We start from the raw sequence: 21215 nt of genomic DNA, 5'->3' as shown, positions 1-21215 counted from the left end.
TTTCCATCATGTCGAGATAAATCATTCTGTCGATATTGCTTTCCACTAAAAAAAATGGGCAAAGGTGATAATGTTTCATATTACACCATACCAAACGTTTACCTTGGGACTGTCACTCACTTGTTCCATGACACTGAGAATATTCACTCCCCCATATCCTGACATTGTGCCTGTTCACTTTTTAGTTGACATGAAAAGTGGCTTTGTCCAAAAAGCAAATCTGGATTCTTGTAGACATGTTCCAGAATTTCAGCTGCAAACATTACCTGTTGGGTCTTATCATTTTGCTTGATTCCCTACACTTTGTATGCATGTAGATGGAACTTATGATGGATGACCTTGTGAATGGTGGAGAGGGTATTTGCAGTTCACAGACAAAATCCACTCTCCTGGCAGATTTTGTTGGGCTTCATGCAAAGGTCTCACGAATCCTCTCTCTACCTTCTCTTCCAGTATTGGCTGCTTCCCTCCTCTATGTTGTTTCAAAACACTTCCTGTCATTAGGAAATTTTCTTTTCACAAATGGATATGCTTGGGGTCAGGTGCTGCCTTTTTGTACACCTGACAAAACTTATGCTATGCTGCTCTGATTGATTTCAGCTCATCTACCCACCACACAACTTGCGCTTTTTCCTGACCCAATGTTTAATACTACGACAGCCCTGTCCAGCAGCGCCACCACATCACGAAGCAGGAAAAATTCTGGATAAAACTTGTAGAGTTTCTGGAATGTTTGAACAAACCAAACCATTTTGATTTTTTACCATTGTTTGAAACTAGGAAGGTCCAATGGACACTGTATTTTATTATTTTAAACTTCTACTCAACATGTAATGATTTCCTTTTTGTTCAATACTTGGATTTTCATAGAAAGTTTTTTCATTTAATTATAAATTAACATTGCCAAGAAATAATATTCTTATTAATTAAGTTGTCTTATGTAATTGCATTATGGGATACTAATTCAGTTAATGTGAAGTCATTAGCCTCTATATACAAGTAGTCTAGTCATGAAAATACTTCATGACTATACTACACAAATTCACAAGTTGAATTGAATTTGAATTTGAATTTTCAAATTGAAAAATGAATTCTAATCAGGATGCTTGCCCATGTTACTCATGTTTTGGATGCTGGGTAATGCATGAGAGTATACAGTCATACCCCGAAGTTATGCAGTAGGTGGGACCAACAAAAAGCATGTAAGTTGAATTTGCGTAACTCAGGTATAATTTTGCATACAAACATACAAAATACTAGTTAATTGGGACCAAAGGTTTACAAAAACACATATTTTTTAAGAAATATAATCATAATTGTAGTTTTTCGTACATAAAAAAAAAAATGTTATTTCAATGTCAATGGTTTCATAAAATCTTATAGATTCGTCTGACGGCATAATGTCTTTTTCTTGTCATGCAAAATTTCTTCATAGCAAGCTAATGATTTTTTTTATTCCTTACCTTGTGGCTACAATTCGTTCCTCGTTTGAATCTATGTCCTCCCAAATCTGTGAACCTTTCTTTTATGGTTGTTCTTACTGTGGATTCCTGTAGATCAAACTTCTTTGCTAGCTCACAAATTTTCATTCTGCCTTCAAGATCCTTAATAATGTTGTTTTGTTTCCAAAGTCAATGTTTTTCTTTTCTTGCTAGCTGTAGAAGAATCGGACTTGCTTCTTTTGGACGACATTATTATTTTTTATGTGATAAAATTTTTATCAAGAACATAACATTAAACAATCGCAAGGTTTGTAGACTATAAAAATCGTGTGTGAATGGAGCCCGTGCGAAACACATCAGTGCTTGTTCACGGCATGCGCAACACTGGCGAATGTGACGGGTGCCGGAAAGATACGACTAGTGGTGAGGCATGAAGCAGGACGGGAATGCGTACATATATGAAACTGCGTAACTCCAGATTCGCGTAAGTCGGGGTATATGACTGTATTTGTGTAAGAGAAGATGAGGTGTGTGTGTATTTCTCTCTCTCTCTCTCTATAGGTTGCTGCATTCTGCTAGATGGCATTTTTGGCATTCACTAAGTGTTACTGAACAGTGCAAAACATACCTCATAAAAATTGTCTATAAGCTAACATGATTTCACATTTCCCTAATTATCTACCTTGTATAAAATTTGCACATCTCAAGCATGCATTGTAATATATTCATGGTATGAATCTGCCAGATTTAAGATGATCAGCGGTGTAGCCCAGAGATCAGTCCTTCTACCATTGTTGTTCATTCTGTACATCACAAATATAGGAAGAATCTGAGATGTTCAATTGTTGGCTAAAGATGCAGTGATGGGCAGAGCAGTATGGGATGCTAATGATGATATGCAGCACTTGCAGAATGATGTGAAGAGCTGGAATGTTGAGCAAATGATAATGGCTGTAAATTCCTTGTTGATAAGTTTTTAGTTATGCATTTGGCATGATGAAATTATCAACAGCTTATTATATTGCTGGGAGTATTCCTGGAGAAATTGAGTGTAGGGATCATGGAATTTTGGATAGTAATTTGAAGTTCAAAGGTCACATAACAAAGATTTCAAATATGTAACTTTCAGGATAATTGCTGCAATGTTGAAAAGAACATTGCATGTAAGGGAAAGAAATTTTGTTATTAATATGAAGCCCCCAGGAACTCTTTGGGGTGGGGGGGGCACAGATTACCCACTCCAGCTAATCATAATTTCTCTTCTACTCATTTACACTGGATACACTCACTACTTCGAGAGAAATGTCTAGCTCACTCTTTTTTTTTTTGGGAGGAGCAGAGATTCCTCATCTTCTTCCCACTTCCATATAATGAAAAATTTCAACCGTCAATAACCTGTAACACCTTACAGAGTATTGTCCTCTATCATATCACCCTCCCTTCCCATGTTTACCAGTGTTTGTGAAGTTATTTACTCTTATGCTATCTTCATAATCCACATTTCATAATTGCAAAATCATCTTTTATACTCTTCTTTTCAGCCTTTCTACAACTGCTTTATCTCTTTAAATCTGCTCATGGTAGTCCAAGTGTAGTCATATCAAGGCTTTGTAGGCATAAAATGACTTCCTTATCTTTATATGTCACTGTTGGTTTCAACATCTCAGTTATCCTCAGAGTTGTATTTGCAATTTTTGCAGTATAACCTCATCATCATCAAATTCCTGACATTTACCCTCAAGGGGTGTACAGGATATGATAATACTACATGAAAAATTTACATCATTACTAACTTCCTACCTACAATTTTCTGCCAAATCAATCTGTTACCTGTCAAAGCTACAACATTGTCAGATCTTATATTTATATATCTATCTTCTAAGGAACATTTTACTGTATCAATCCATCTATATCTTGGTTGGGTCTTTTTCCTGCCAACCTAGCAGAGAACACTTGTTTGGCTAATCTTTCCTCACCCATTCTGTCTATAAGTTAGCTCTGCTAATATCAGTGGTGATTAGCTCTGCTAATGCATTCCTGGATGCTGACAATGTCAAGTTCTTTCCTAATATCCTCATTTTTAATATGATATTGCCATTGATGCCATCTGTTCATGCCCCTAATCTTTCTCAGGACTCTCATATCTGCTTTCTCTAGTCTTTGGTCAATGTTCTCTTTCTAACCCAGCTCTCAGATCCATAAGTTAAAATTGGTTTGAACACTGTCTTGTATACAGCTAATTTAGTGTTTTGACTAATTTCTCTCTTATTCCATATGAATTTATTCAGTTGACTTTCTACCATAGCAGCTTTGTTGATTCTGTTGTCTATTTCCATATTTAATTTACCATCTTCAGTAAAAATCGTGCCTAAGTAGCTGAAATCTTTTACTTGTTCTATAGGTTCTCCATTCACAATGCAGCTGATATTTTCAATGCTTCTGCCTATTTTCATTATCTTTGTCTTGTTATTGCTGACCTTCATACCATATCTATCACAACAGTTATTCAATTTAGTTAGGGAATCTTGCAGAGTTGTAGCAGATTTATTTAGAAGTATAACATCATCCACATAAAGCAAGGAGCTGACATTAACATCTTCAATTTTGATATCATATTTAATTCCACTTTCCTTCATAATGTAATCCATATAGATAATGAATATCAGAGATGATAATGTACATCCTTGTCTGATACCAGATTTAACATTAAACCATCTTCCTGTACTTCCTTCAATTCTAACTGCTGACTTACAATTCAAATAAAGACTAAGTATTGCTTGATATAATGATTTACTGACACCATACAACTAGCGTTTTGAATAGCTTCTCTCTTGGCACCTTGTCATATGCTTTTTCGATCTACAAAACTTAAATACAGATCTTTGTTATGTTCCCATGCTTTCTCGACTATTTGTCGTAAAGTGAAGATCTGATCCTGACAGCCTCTGTTTGGCCTAAATCCAGCTTGTTCTTCACCAAACTTTTCTTCCACAATCCTTCTCAACCGTTTCTCAAGTATACTGGCATAAATCTTACCAGGAACACTCAGTAGAGAAATACCTCTGTAATTCTCACAATCAGTTTTATTTCCCTTTTTTATATATGGGTACTATTGAGAGCTCTGAACTGTGCAGTGTAGCCACACTTTTATACCTTCATACTTGAGCATTTCTGGTCTATCATCTACTCCAGCAGTATGACCTTTAAACTTCAAATTCCTATTCTTCATAACTCCAAGATCTCTAACCTCATCAGTTTCTTATAGCATAATCCCACTAACGTAGCATGCCTTTGGAAATGTTATCATGCCAAAGTGCATAACTTGAGACTTACTAAAAATTGAATTTGGAGCCATTATCATTTGCTCACTGCTCCAGCTTATTTAAATCATCCTGTAATGCTGTATATCAGATGTATCATCAGTGAAGAATTGAAAAATTTCTTTCAGGCCCTTCTGATATCATTAATATACAGATAGAACAACAGTGATCCAATGACTTATCCCTGATATACCACTTGCTGACACCTTTCCATCAGCTGCCATTTATCCAAGTCGATAGTTTATATTCCAGTCCCATATTCTCCAGTTCATGCAACAGCTTTTGTGGCATCATATCAAATATTTTAGTGTAGTCCAGGAGAATTATATTGTATCCGTTCCTTTTATCCAACTTATCTGCAACATCTTTATAAAAGGAGCAAATTGCTAAAATATTAATTCCCTTTAGCAAGCCCATGCTGTGCTTTGCAGAGTACAGTTTGACTATTAGCTCATTTCTGTGTGCAAATTCTTTACTACACTCCCAAGATACAGACAGCTCCAGTAGTTAAGACACATCGGTTTTTGCACCATCCTAGTACAATGAAACCATCGTATATTCTTTCCTGAGTAAGACTCAAGTTATACAAATATGCCAGAGCCAAGTGAATTGTGTAGAACATTCCTTTGAGCATACATGCTGATATCCTGCTGTCTCTATTGCAGAATTCTTATCCAGGTTTTGTAATAGCTCTAGAACCTCATTCTTGTGCACCTCTAACTCTTCAATTCAGTGTAGCATTAGTTGTACTGTGTGCTATATTGCATACATCAGGTTGATAGATCTTGGTCAAGTGAGCACTCATTATTTAAACAATCTCATCAGCTTCCGACACGAGTACTGTCTGCATACTAAAGTTATTCTTCCACATTCATTTTTCTTTTACTTTCAGCGTAACAATGAAATTCTGCCTTTACCTACACAGTCAATTTCTTTTCATACTCTGATTTAGTTTTCTATTCATTACTTGTAATTTTTCAGGCTTGCACTTTATATATTTCATGACTGCTCTCAGTCTTATTCTCTTGATATTCCTTCCGCATCATCATCATCTTCTTATGGATCTCTTGCTTAATAAGATTGCACATCAATTTCACTCCCAACCCATTTGTTCTTTGAACTCCAGGGACACATTCAGTTATTGCCTCATTTAAGCATCTTTTTTAAAGCTACTCATGCTTGCTAATATCTTTCACATTCAGTAACTGATACCATGGGACCAGACATAGTATTTTCCCGAGTTTGTCATAATTTCCATCTTGGGGGTTCAGCATGTAACTTGTCCTAATTGGAAGATCCATATAGTTAGTACTTCTCAGGACAGTACAGTGTGATTACTATCATCAGGTGGTGACAAAACAGTCACGTGATTTAACTCGGTGTTTTTTAACCTTTTTTTGCCTGGCACCCCCTGCTCAATTTTACATTAAGTTAATGACTCAATAAAATAATTATAATATATTATTAGGGAAACCTAAATTACAACAACATATTTGAACTGATAGTTAATTAAAAATTAATGACTGATAAAAATTAATTGCTAACCTAAACCTGATGAGATCCTGCTAATTTTTCAATATCAGGTTCAGTGTTCGACAAACGAAGTCTCAAGTTTCCTCTTTCACTTATTTGCAATATATTTCGCTGCTTAGTTAACAATTGCAACATGAAGCTGAATCCTTTCTCGACCAAATATAAAGAAGGAAAAGCAATAAGCAGTAATTTTATTTCTTGTCGAAGCTGAGGATACTTGCATTGCATGTTTGGCCAGAATCTTTCATATCCACGAAATTGAAATCGTAGTTGAGCTTCAAAATAATTTTTTAAGTCAATAAATTCTTCATACAAATTTGGATGAACAGCAGTGGCATCAGAAAGAAATGGATTTATGACCCGGTCAGATATTTTAAGCTCATCAAAGTCTTTTAATCTGATCAACAAGTTTTCTTTCAGTGGCAGAAGATGGGAATAATAACAATCCAAATCTGTATCTAATATTAAATCATCTATTATTTGTAGACTTGTGAACTGCAGAAAATCTTCTCTTGCAATGATTTAATTTGTTAGGTGCAATTAAATTTGCTGATAAAAGCATTTATAATTCTCTGCTTTAATAAGATTCGTGTTGCTTGCCTGCAGTGTGATGTTGACCTCATTTAATTTGATGAAAATATCGGAAAGATATGTGACGTCAACCTTTTCCTTTTTTAGATCATTACACATGCTCTCATCATGTGAATTAAGAAATTCCAAAACAGTATCATAAAGATCATTAAAGTGTTGTAGACAGTTTCCATTTGAGAGCCATCTAATTTCAGTGTGAAGCAAAACACACAGAAATTCTTCTTCGTTTTCATGGCAAAGTTCCTGAAAAATATGGGTATTCAATGACTGTGCTTTTATTTTATTCATTGTTTTAATAACATCTTCCAAAGTCTTATGTAGTCTACTGCTAAGATGTTTTGCAGCGAAGCGAAGAATGCAGTGAATTGTAAAGATATTTGGAACTGCTTCTTTTAAATGTGCTATAAATGCACAATGATGATCAATCATAGCTGGTGCTCCATCAGTTGCACATGCAATAATATTTGTGAGAGGAATGTTTTCATCATTAAAAAAAAATTTTTGACAACCTTAAAAATTGTAGAACCTTTTGTGTTGTTCAGCAAATAGAAATTCTTCATTAGTATTTATATAACGTGCGTAAGCCATTAACAAAGCTTCATTGTCACTTAAAGTTGTCTCATTGAGTTGCAAAGAAAATTCTATGGTCTTTAAATCATCACAAAATTTGTTGTTGTTTTTTTTTCAATGTCCTTTGCCATTTCGTCAATTCTTGTTGATACTTGATTATTGCTGAGAGGAATTGACAACAACATATGACTGTTATTGTACCCCCACACTTCCAAGAATCTAGTTTGGAAAGTGAATTGCGAGAATAGTCGATTCATGCCTGAAGGGGGAAAAGAAATGAAGGAATGAATTTTTAGTTTATTTATACCTTTTTAATTTTGTTAATACTAAATGTACATTTTTTCCAACTGTTATACAAGCAAAATAGTTACCACTTGAAAAATGACAATGTTTGTAAACGCAAAGCTAAATTTTCTGACCTGTAATAATAAACAAACTCATCCCAGAAGATGGATTGATTACCTTATCATTGGAATGGGTTCTCCTTGTGACATGTGCAGAAGTGTCGAAGACTCACATTTGTGGGCACACAGTACCTGAGCCAATCACAGTATCTGAAACTTCATTTATAGCTGGTAAGATGAGAGTTTTGCCAATAGTATGTGACTTTTCACATTTGGCAATTAATTTTGAGTTTGTAAGACACAAGTCCCTTCTCTTGTTGGTTATTTTGTTTTGCAACCAACCTTTCAAATTTAGTTTTAATTCATGAATGTATTCCATCCTTTTTTGCTTTATTTGGATTCCTTGTTCTTAAATGCCCAATCATTCTTGAAGGCTTCATTGCTTCGTTAGAGAAAGTTTTTTCACATATTAAGCACATAGGTGAATGTTCATTATTTATAGATGAAATAACTCCATATTTTAAATATTCATTTAAATATTGACGACACTCTTTTTTCACTCATTTTAATGGGCTACAGTGCTACACAATATCAGCGAAATGCCCAACACGATATCACGGGCTAGATGTAAACTGCAAACCAGCATTGTCAGATAGGCGTTAGGAAAAGTAGCAGATAAAGCTTATAAAAGTAGTGGATTCTGCTAAAAATAGCCCAAATTATTTTCAATGTAGAAATTTCAGACCAAAAAGTAGCCTAGTTAACTTTCAGCATAAAAATATTCTAAAAAATAAGTAGCAAATAAATATGAACAGTATTGCCAGACACATAATATTTTGAACATTGTTGCCAAACATACAATATAAATAGGGATGCTAGATTAAATATGGAATTTTTTGCTTTTATTATATTAGTAGTATTATAGCACTTACCACTCTTCTCAGCATTCACAGTGGCCCAAGGGGGTGATACTGTCCAAGTTAAGAACCAATGGATTTAACTGATATCTGTTCTGACACTATAGTCAAATAATTTGACACTCTTTGACTTTGAGTTCCTTCTTCCACATGCTGCTTGAGAAAGTTGTCTCACAACAGCTCAATAAATTCTTATCACACGATTTCTCTTTTACTCAATCAGTGTTTGGAGAAATCCCCAATCCTACAGGAGCTTTGTAACAACACATCCTCACTGAAAATATCCTCAAACCAGACTTCATTTTTGCTTCTTTACAAGGCCTTGATATGATTATACCTGGACTACTATGCACATATTTAGTCTTCTGGACTCAGATGGAAAGGCTCCAAAAAAAAAAGAGCAACAAAGATAACAGAATTATGGAATGCAGATTATGAGGACAGATTGAGAGTATGTAAACTGCAAACGCTGAGGTCTATAAACTTCTGTAAGGATATTACAACATTTTATTTGATGAAATTTTCCATTATATAGAAGGGGGTGTAGCTAAGATATGGAAGGATGGTTGGGGAGTTCATCACACTCATTGAGGAGAGTTCATCACACTTATTGAGCACATCTAGCATCTATCCCAATGGCTTTAACAGGCCTTTAAGGCCCACAACCTTCCAAGCATGCTTGGATTTCGTAACCGAAATACGAGGATAGAATGGTCACTCCTATGCCTCAAGGTATTCTTGGCTGTAGATCCGTGTGTGTTCAAGGGGCCGGTTTGCCTGCTTGCGGGATGAAAAACACCAGATAAACTGGCGGAAAAAACCCTACTGCCCGCGCCCAAGACCGGCTAACTTGGCTATGGCTGAGGAAGATCCTTCAGCTCCTCACGTCTCCGACGGGAATCGAACCTAGGACATTCCTTCCCCAGGCATATGGTTGTGAAGCGCAAAGCCACTAGGCTAACCGCGCGGACACATCTAGCATGAATGAGTTTAATAAGTGTGATGAACTCTCTCTCTCGAGTTCTTGACTCCCTGGTGGTTTCTGATGATGATGAATGATGATAATCATATATAATATTAATTATAATAAATTTATACTTTATATAATTATTAAATATTATATTCTATATCTATATGTAATAAGGAAAATAGTTGTCATACTTGAATTACTAAATGCAACTGAATTTCTAAATGATAACTACATTTTGTGAGAGCCCATTAACTATTTAAGCCGGCATAGTCAGTTAGTTTGGAGTAACATTTGAGATTCATGCATGGTTTTTCAGAAACAATAGTAGTTGCCTTTTCAGTGAGAATGTGAATGAGCCAGTGCTTAAATTCTTGACATTTTTCATTAGAGTAATTTTTTTCATTTCTTTTTATATATTCACTTAGTTTCAATTCTTATATCATTTCTTTTATTTTCTTTATTAGACACTTAGATTCAACAAGTCAAGAAGGTAATGAAATAAAAGTTAATCAAGGTGCAACAGAACATATCACTTTGATGCATGATCCAAGAAATGATCAATATGTCAAAAAGATTGCTGAACTTCAGAATGTAATCACTGTTCTAAAAGAAGAATTATCAAAAAGCAGCAGTACTTTGACTGGTCATGAGATAAACACTGCTGGTCATGGTGAATTCCTTAAAAACAGCTGTGCATTATCAAAAATGGATGTAATTTTATCTGTACATCCATGTGAGGTTGATGACATCACCTTGCCAAAGAGTGTGCTTCAAGAAATGGAATACTATCAAAAGCAGAATATAGAACTTCAGACAGAGAAAACTCGCCTTACAACATTATTGGAAGAAATGGCTAGTGAGAAACTCAACTTACAGAATGAAACTCAACATCTAGAAAATAAAATAATTGAAATGGAAAAATATGCTAAATATTTATCAGAAACAAAAGGTGTTCCTCTTCCTGAATCTAAACAAACGTGTGAGGTAGCATGTTTTACAGATTTAATTAAGAGAAATGACACAGACGTGGCAGTTTCAAAAAACAAATCAGGTATCAGTATCAAGAATTCACACTGTACTGGGGACTTGATTTATATGAATTCTTCAGTACAATGCAACTTAAGCAAAGATTATGTGGATTTAGTGAATGATGAAAACAGTTATGACTTGGAACAGACATATATGAAAATTTCAAAGTCAGATGAGTCTATGTTAATTAGCAATTCCTTAAACACTGAAAAAGGCAAAACTGAATTGCTGCAGGATAAATACCATGATATGAAGCCACAACTTTCTTCAGATAGTCAAGTGACTTCTACCAAAAACTGTAATCTGCTTATCAAGTTAAATAAAGCAACTGAAAATCAAAATTCTGAAATTATAACACTTAATGATGAAAGAATGTTAGAGCAAAATAAGAAAATTCGGATTTCACAAGAGTACTTACAATTAACTTTTTGTGAATTACAAGAAAAAATGAGAAAGAATCGAGAATTATTACAAATTTATGAAACAAAAAAAAAAGTTCAGGCACCTCTAAAAGTATGTGAAGAGGAAAAAACAAATGTAGTACATGCATATGCTTTGGCACAATATTCAAATAAAGAGGAACAAGAAATGAAAGATGAACTCCTAAAACTAAAAGAACAGTTAGTGGGGAAGGATGAATTATTGAAAATACTAACAAACAGTTGGAATGATTTTCAAAATGGTTATAAAGAAATTAAAGAAAAGTTTTTGTGTTTATTATATAGCATAAATGAAAAATCTGTGTTAATTAATAGTAAATCTGCATGGTGTAATTCCTCATCACCAATATTAAAATCAGAAACAGAAATTGATATTTTTCTTGATATTGCAGATTTGTTACCTGAATTAGATATACTGAACTACTCTGGGTGCAAAAGACAAGAGAAAAGTAGCAAAAAATCATTTTCAGATACTCCAAAATTAGCTTCAAATAATGATGTGGAGGTTCAAACAGAAATAAGCAAAATATTTGAAGATGTTGAGAGTAACAAAAATTCTCTGCTAATTTCAAAATTCACCATGACAGAACATGCAACAGATAATGTTGAGTGTTTAAATGATCAATATTCTCTTATTATAGCAAATTTAGAGCAAAAATTACAAATAAAGGAATCTGAAATTTTAAAACTCCAGCAACAGCTTTCAGAAAGCAGCAAGAAAATGGAATGTGATATCCATACACAAAGTTTGAGGAATGAAATGTATAAAGAAATGGAAAAAAAAATAGCACAGACTATAACAGAATTAGAAATGAAACACTCTCATTTAGTTAAAGAAGTTACAGATGAACATAACAATAAGATAATTTCACACAAAAATGAAATAGAGTTACTGAAATTAGAACATTTAGCATCCCTGAAAAAACTAGAACATGAAATGAAAACAAGAGAATATACACTCCTTGAAAGAGAAGAAAAGGCTATTTTGGAAAAGAATGCTGAATTAAAAGGTTTACAGGAGCAGCATACAAGTTACATATGTGATCTGCAGAAAACTATTTCAGAAAAGAATTCTGCATTGGAGACCTTAGAAGAGCAGCATCAAGTTTACATTTCTGATTTACAGAATAAGCTACACAAAGAAATGGAGGAGAGAATTTCCAGAATTCTCTCTGAAAAGGAGGTAGAGAAGTGTACTTTATTAAACAAGGTTATCAAAGAACACACTATAAAACATGAAATAAAGGAGGGTGAAATGCTAATTATGGAACAACAGCACAAGGAAATGATTAAGTCTTTAGAACTTGCATTGAATTCCAGTACATATGAAACCAATCAATTTAAAGAGCTGCTACAAAAGAAAGAAAAATATTTTGAAATTCTTGAGGAACAACTTGTAAATAATTTTAATTGTGCTGAAGAAAGAATTAAGGACACTGAGAAAAACTTGTATAAGACAAAACAAGAAATGTCTGAAGTTATTCACAAACTTCAAGAAGACAGTATTTTTGAAAGAACACTAAAAGAAAATGAGATTCAGCAAATGCAGGAACAGCATGAAAATTTAGTAAAAAATACTGAAAAGGAATTAGCTCTGAAGAATACAGAAATTTTAAAACTGCAAGAAGAGCTAGAGCAAACTAGCATTGAATTACAAGACAGGATTTTGGAAAGAGTACAAAAAGAAAATGAGATTCAGCAAATGCTGGAGCAGCATAAGAAATTTGTAGAAAAGATGGAAAATGAATTATCTGCAAAGAATTCAGAAATTTTAAAATTACAAGAAGAGCTAAAGCAAACTTGCAGTGAATTGTGTTCCCTAAAACAACAACAAGAAAGTACACTAGTTGAACTAAAGGATAAAATTTTTGAAGGAACACAAAAAGAAAATGGAATTCAGCAAATGCAGGAACGGCATGAAAATTTAGTAAAAAATACTGAAAAGGAATTAGCTCTGAAGAATACAGAAATTTTAAAACTGCAAGAAGAGCTAGAGCAAACTAGCATTGAATTACGTGCCTTGAAACTGCAAGAAGAAAATGAGATTCAGCAAATGCTGGAGCAGCATAAGAAATTTGTAGAAAAGATGGAAAATGAATTATCTGCAAAGAATTCAGAAATTTTAAAATTACAAGAAGAGCTAATGCAAACTTGCAGTGAATTGTGTTCCCTAAAACAACAACAAGAAAGTACACTAGTTGAACTAAAGGACAAAATTTTTGAAGGAACACAAAAAGAAAATGAGATTCAGCAAATGCAGGAACGGCATGAAAATTTAGTAAAAAATACTGAAAAGGAATTAGCTCTGAAGAATACAGAAATTTTAAAACTGCAAGAAGAGCTAGAGCAAACTAGCATTGAATTACGTGCCTTGAAACTGCAAGAAGAAAATGATCTAGGTGAATTACAGGACAGGATTTTGGAAAGAGTACAAAAAGAAAATGAGATTCAGCAAATGCTGGAGCAGCATAAGAAATTTGTAGAAAAGATGGAAAATGAATTATCTGCAAAGAATTCAGAAATTTTAAAATTACAAGAAGAGCTAATGCAAACTTGCAGTGAATTGTGTTCCCTAAAACAACAACAAGAAAGTACACTAGTTGAACTAAAGGACAAAATTTTTGAAGTAATGCAAAAAGAAAATGAGATTCAGCAAATGCAGGAACAGCATGAAAATTCGGTAAAAAATACTGAAGAGGAATTAACTCTGAAGAATACAGAAATTGTAAAATTGCAAGAAGAGCTAAAGCAAACTAGCAATGAATTACATGACTTGAAACTGCAAGAAGAAAATGTTGAATTACAGGACAGGATTTTGGAAAGAGCACAAAAAGGAAATGAGATTCAGCAAATGCCAGAGCAGTATAAAAAATTTGTAGAAAAGATGGAAAAGGAATTAACTTCAAAGAATTCGGAAATTTTAAAATTACAAGAAGAGCTAAAGCAAACTTGTAATGAATTATGGGCCCTGAAACAACAACAAGAATGTACATTAGTTGAACTACAGGACAAGATGTTTGAAGGAACACAAAAAGAAAATGAGATTCAGCAAATGCAGGAACAGCATGAAAATTTAGTAAATAATACTGAAGAGGAATTACCTCTGAAGAATACAGAAATTGTAAAATTGCAAGAAGAGCTAAAGCAAACTAGCAATGAATTACAGGGCAGAATTTTGGAAAGAGTACGAAAAGAAAATGAGATTCAGCAAATGCAGAAGCAGCATGAGAATGTGGTAAAAAAGATTGAAAAGGAATTAGCTGTGAAGAATTCAGAAATTTTAAAATTGCAAGAAGAGCTAAGGCAAACTAGCAATGAATTATTTTCCTTGAAACAACAAGAAAGTATACTAGCTGAACTACAGGACAAGATTTTTGAAGGAGAAAATAAGATTCAGCAAATGCAAGAACAGCATGAGAATATTGTAGAAAAGATTGGAAAGGAATTAGATGTGAAAATTTCAGAAATTTTAAAATTACGAGAAGAGCTAATGCAAACTAGCAGCAAATTATGTTCCCTGAAACAGCAACAAGAAAATACACTAGCTGAACTACAGGACAAGATTTTGGAAGGAACACAGAAAGAAAGTGAGATTCAGCAAATGCAGGAACAGCATGAAAATTTAGTGAAAAATACTGAAAATGAATTAGCTCTGAAGAATTCAGAAATTTTAAAATTACAAGAAGAGCTAATGGAAACTAGCAATGAATTATGTCTTCTGAAACTGCAAGGAGAAAGTACTCTAGCTGAACTGCAGGACAGATTAGACTTTGAAACAGCACAGTTAGTTCAAGCTAAGCAACAAGTGAAGGAAACTGAGATGCAAATTCACTTACTTGTTAAAAACAATGAACTCTCTGCAAATGAAGTTAAAAAAAAAATTGCAGATGAGTTAAAAGTAAAATTAAAAGACCTTGCAATGAAGAAAGAAGAAGAAAAAGTAAAAGAAATAGATCTTCTTAAGAGAACATTTGAAAATACTGAAAAAGACATGATGTCAAAAGTTCAAGATTTGGAAACAAAGTTGTCCACTGAAAAAAAGGAAAGGAAAGAGTTAGAGGAAAAACATGTTTTAGAAATGAGTCAGCTAAAAACAAAAAAAAATACAGAGCTCTGTGACTTTTACAGTTCAGCGCAGAGATCTTTTGAAGAGCAACTAATGAACTTCAAGCATGATACAGAAAAAGTGATAGCAGGACATATTGAATCAGCAGAAAATGAATATCAGAAACGTATACTTGAGAAAGACAGTACAATTGCAGAACTGGAAAAGCAAATTCATCACGCTGAAGAGAGAATGTGTGAATTAGAGAAAAAATGGCAAGGTGAGAAAGATAAAATGTATGAGGTGAGTATACTGTAATATGAAATTTCTTAAATTCTCATGATTTGCTATATTTTCCAGTTATTGTAAAGGTTTCATTTTAAGTACATTAACTGTAAAGCTCATATGGCAGACCATATTGCTTTGCATTTTGTATTTTAAACTGTTTCACCAGTTTTTATGTATTTATTTTCTATTTACTTATTTCTTTATTTTTGCTTTTAATTTTGTAAAATTTGGTATAGAAATTCTTCATTAAACTGCTCTGTTAGAGCAATTTGATGTAAAGTCATCTGCCTCTATAACCAAGTAACTTACTGTGAATTTAAAGATTCTTCACATCCTGAATGGGATTCACCATTAACATGAATTGAACTGATTGTCCTCAATTCAAAATTCATAAGCTTGCACCAAATAAAATGATGCTCATTAATATTTTCCAATTGAATTAGTCTGTTCAAGACAGCTTGCAGGTATTCTGTATCAGACATGTCCCTTATACAAACCTTGAGTTTGTATAACTTTCCTACAATCTTGTGAAATGGCTTGGCAAAATCTGAAAGTACCATGGTACATCCTTCTGCTTAAACACTTATGCTATCACTTTTGCAAAATGTGAACAAATCATTAAAGCAGGATCTACCATTAACAAAATCCTGCTGTGTTTAGTAAAAAATCAAAATGCTATATATACCCACCTCTGACCTAACCAGCCTCTCCAGTGCCTTAATGACTATCCCTTGAATACAGATGGGTCTGTAATTAGTTGAATCAGACTAAGTTCCATTCTTATATGATGGAATTATCTTGCAAGTTCATGTTGAGACTTGACATGAACATTTCTGATTCTTGCACATTCCTTTAGTACCTGTGCTGATATCATGTTCTTTCCTACTGCTGTGTTTGCATCAATCTCTTGCAATATTTTGAATACATCCACCACATCAATCTGTCTTTTTGTCTAGTTTTGCCCTGGCTTTCAGCCGGAAAGTATTTGAGCTCAAATACATAACTTTTTCTTTAATAGTTATGTATTTGACACTTCTTATCATCTGTATTTATCTTTCCAAAGTTTATCTTTCCATATTCATTTTTCCTTTTGCTCACCAGAAAAATTAAAATGAAATGTCTTGGGATTTTCTTTGACTCGTTCTGCGTTTCTTTTCATTGTCTGATTTCCTTTCTCATCACTCTCTTGGCCTGTTTTTTATACTGCTCCTGAACCTGATTATCAAGTTTCTCATACTTTTGGATAATGGATCCACATTGTTTTTGTGCAGCTCTTTATTCAGTTCTGGTCATCCATTTAACCTCCCTGTGATTCATTCTCCTAACTAGAGATGCATTTGGTTAAAGCTCTTGAAGGATGCTTAAACAAATGCATCCCTTGACATTCCTCATGCACTGCTGATTCCTCTACCAGCAGTTTGTCATATATAGGCACAGCATCAAACTGTCTTCTCAGTTTTTATAATTACTTATAATTCCACACATATCCCTTTTTAAGTAAAACCTACATATGATTTGTTATCATCCAAATTAAAACTGAATAATTACTTTTGTAACTTGTGGCAGTTGCCTCATTCATAGACATTCTTAGGTGCTATCCAGTCTGATATTCTTATACTCTGAATCTCTTCTCTCTTGTACTGCTTAAGAAAGTTCTGACAAGTTTTTTTTTTTTGCCTGATAGTAAATTATGCTTGACAAAAAGTTTTTATTCTTTACCAATCATGAACAAACAAAAGTATTTGTGTTTTGTACTTTATTATGATTTCCTTAAGAAAGTTGTTCTCCCTCAGTAACTATATAGATTCTCTTTCCCTTATGTTGCATACTTTCTTCTCACAACAATCTCGATCTCCCACAGTTGAAATTAGCTATAAAGGTAGGCCTTTTTATGTTCATAAAAATTTAAGCTGTCTATATGATTCACTGTTCTCTTCAGATGATCCTAGTCTACAGCAGCACCAAACTATGTATTTTGTTCCATAAACTTAAACTACAGCAAACAATTTGAAGCCTGTTACCTACATTACTAATACTATCACTATGCTCTATCTCTGTTCCAGTTCAATTTAATTCATCTGCACTCATTAACAGTATTCCTTCTTTCATATTCTGTATCTATACACCGTACATGTACATTTCATTCTTCTAAAGAATAGATTGCAGTGGTTATCACACTCGTTTGACTATTTCCTAAAACTACATACAGTTGTGTTGTAGATCATATATTTTTTTTATAGAAAATGCCCTTGTAATACTTTCTTTTATAAACATCAGAGAATTTTAATATGGATAAGATACACAAAAGTGAGTCTTTATTTGTGAAGTAATACAAAAAAAGGAGGAGCTGGAAAGCTGACCACTAATGAAAAAAAAATTTATAAAAAATATGAATAATTTAATAGATATATAGGAGAGACTAAAACAAAAATAGTCGGTTATAGTTACATATAATAAATATACAAGTATAATTGACATGAGATGGTGGAATTTTGCTAAAGACAGAACTGAAAAATTAAGAGTCTGTATATAGTAATTAATGAAAAGAGGCTGAAGAAGAAAAATATACAAATAAAATAATGGAAAGAATATTATGCAGGTATGTCAAACATAGATAGAAATAAATTTATAGAAATACTGAATGCATAAATGAGCATTGAAGAAACTAAAGGTGTCAAAGAAAGAAAATCAAAAATGCTAGCAGCATTTTTGATTTTCTCTTGTTTATCTTGTTTAGATTTATCTTGAGTATATCTTGTTTAGATTAAACCAAGAATGTGCAATTTTATAAAAGACAAGCATATATTTTCAGTAAGTATATAAAAAAAAAGATAGCGAGTGACTGAAGCTGTTCAGTATGTTAAAAAGATTCTCAGAAAAATATGGATGTGCTCATGTGACTAGTTCGTTATGTCTATTAATGGCATAAGCTACATCTATTCTTGCTAATTTTTGTATCGCTTTGAAGAAAAATCCTGCTAACTCATCTTCATTTGGAAAGTCCCCATCAGATGCCTCACACAATAGATAGGATTAAAACTCATCTTTCCATTCAAGGGACAAATGTTCCATTTCCCTTCAGGTGCACTGCAATAACACTAATCCACAGGACTATATGTTTATATAATAAAGGCATAAATAGAAGAATAGCTTAAAATCTCAATGTGTGATGTGATCTGCTTAGAAATAATAAACTGTAATGCTGTTCTGCTCTTAGGATGCTAGTTTGAAATCCAGCAAAATATAAGCCACTTAATCAACGTCCTTCTATAATTTAACATTTTGTTTGATGTAATACCATTCAAATAAATTATGAAAAATAATAATTATTATTCAACAAATAATTAAAAAAATAGAAACCAGGGAATAGAGAAATTTATTTAGTAGTTATTAATTTGGAAACTAGACATGATATGCACTTTCAATACATACGAGGGTGGTCTGAAAAGTTCTCGGCCTAATAATGAAAAAATGGATTTATAATTTCAAAATTATTTTATTTTTCAACATAATCTCCCTTAAGACTAATACATTTATTCCAGTGATGCTCCAGCACATTATCCCGTCCATGCAGTGGTTCTCAGTATGATCTGCAAAATACCCCTCTACAGCTGCAGTTATCTCTTGATTCGAAGAAAAACGCTGACCAGCGAGGAAGAGTTTTAGTTTCCCTTTTTTTTAAGTAAAACCTACATATGATTTATTACCATCCAAATTAAAACTGAATAATTACTTTGTAGCAGTTGCCTCATTTATATTCATTTATTCTGGATAGGGTGGATGTTCCAACAATTCATAGTGCAGATCCCTTAATTTTCTCATTGCCAAAACACTTTTGTGGGCAGGTGCATTCTCCTGATGAAAGATGATTTTTTTTCTTCTGCAAACCAGGTCTTTTCTCAGGAATTTTTTCATGTAGTCTGGTTAAAAGAGCGTTTTTGATCGTTGTTGTGAGCCCGTTCAGCACCCATCTTGCGCAAAGCTTTTTCATATGCAATTCTTCATGCAATTTATATCCTGCACATTCTTTTGAAATGCCTATAGTCTCAGCAATTTCACGCGCTTTGACTCACTGGTTATCCAATACCATATCGTGCACTTGATCAATGATTTCTGGCATTGTTACACTTTTTGGACGTCCTTCACGTGGATCATCTTCAAGGCTGGTACGGCCATGTTTAAACTCAGCAGCCCATAGTGAGAATTGACTGCATTCAACTAATATCTGTCCCACAGCATGAAAAAAAAAAAAAAGTCTGCCATTAAGCTTTCTGTGCCTGGTTTCCATGATCTAGTTATTACTGCTTCCACTTTTCTAATCCTAGCACCTGCTCTGATGTAAAATCAGAAATTATTCTTGCTGGGATGAATACTTTATTATCCACTCCACTCAAAACCTCTCAACTCTTATCCAAACCTTGGTTCTCCAACAAAATTCAGGATATGCTCAATGGCTCAAGTCAAACTCCAGCCTCTCATTCAGCTTATTTCACTTTAAAAAAAAAAAAAAAAAAAAAAAAAAATCCAAAGCATAGTGTGTAAGGGCCAAAAGCACTAGCTTTTTTCTTGTCCAAATGGCAGTTGATCCTTCTAGTCTCTCACCGAGGCTGTGGAATGCCATTCTGTCCAATGTTTCCACCTCTCACATCCTGATGATACAATGGGGAATCTAAAAATAAAACAGATTTCCCACTATTCCACAAACTATCCACAGTATGCTTACTCTCAAATTTTGCCAGAAGGACATGAGATAAAGACTGATTAGCCTTGATACCAATGCCCTGATGGTACTCCTCCAGTTGGAATAAAATCTTGTGCTCTGGAACTTGCACCTATCTTGTATCATCTCTTCAAGCTCTATCATACTCATCTGGCATCTAATGGCTTGGAAGCAAGCTTCTATCCAGTCTATTTCCAAAAAAAAAAGAGAGATAAAAGTCGAAAATCAAACTATTGTCCTGAACTCAATACTCTAAAAAAAATAATGGAAAAGGTCAACAGCAATTGCTTCACTACTTGGCAGCTCATCAGTTACTTGGTGATCACCACTATGGATTCTGCCATTCTTATTTTTCAGCAGATCTCCCAGCTAACTTCATCTACCTTTGGACATCAGACAGGGGGAAAGTTTGAAGAAACTCAAATGGTTGCTCTTAATATTTCCAAGGCAATGATTGAATCAGGCATTGTGGTCTTCTCACCAAGCTATTGTATTGTGGTATTTCTCCTTACCTTTTGTGATTGGATTGCCAGCTTCCTCTTTGGTCATTCATTGTGAGTCATGGTGGATGATTTCCTTTCATCAGATTTTTCAATTAATATGGGTGTACCCTAGAGCTCTTTGTTTTCACCTATGCATCGATCTTTCTCTGACATCCAGTCCTATTCATGGCTTCATTAATAATAGTACTCTCCACTCCTCTTTTTCATTTTTGAAACCTTGTAATGTTCAGTAATTTGCACTTCAAGATCTTGAATTAATGTCTTACACACTTGATCTCGTTGTCATTTTCAAGTGATGTGAGAATAACCTGGTGAATTTTGATGTCACTAAAATGCGATCCTTTCTTATTTCCTGGAAGAAAGATCATTCTCTCTCTCTCATTTTTGACACTATTCTGCTCATCAACTAGGAACAGTTGAGGAAAGTTAACCCAGCTCTTCTTAGGTTAACTTTCATATCTTGCTTATCCTAGCACTACCTTTTCATTCTCTAAAAAGTCTGG

General features: G+C 33.7%; 1 protein-coding gene across 1 annotated transcript in view; it reads left to right on the top strand.

Moving 5' to 3' along the window:
• cmet (CENP-meta) overlaps positions 1-21215 on the top strand; it is a 370306-nt gene that overhangs the window by 295198 nt on the left and 53893 nt on the right. The window contains exon 18 of the mRNA XM_090393925.1: positions 10152-15504. Coding sequence (XP_090250051.1) covers positions 10152-15504 — 5353 coding nt within the window. The remainder of the gene's footprint in view (positions 1-10151; positions 15505-21215) is intronic.

This window comes from Typopeltis vanoorti, chromosome 6 (assembly GCF_054136105.1).
Source record: "Typopeltis vanoorti isolate ZY-2024b chromosome 6, IOZ_Tvanoo_1.0, whole genome shotgun sequence".
In the NCBI taxonomy this organism is placed as follows: domain Eukaryota; kingdom Metazoa; phylum Arthropoda; class Arachnida; order Uropygi; family Thelyphonidae; genus Typopeltis; species Typopeltis vanoorti.
The sequence above is the reverse complement of the archived record's forward strand: the minus strand, read 5'-3'. Positions and strand labels throughout refer to the sequence as shown.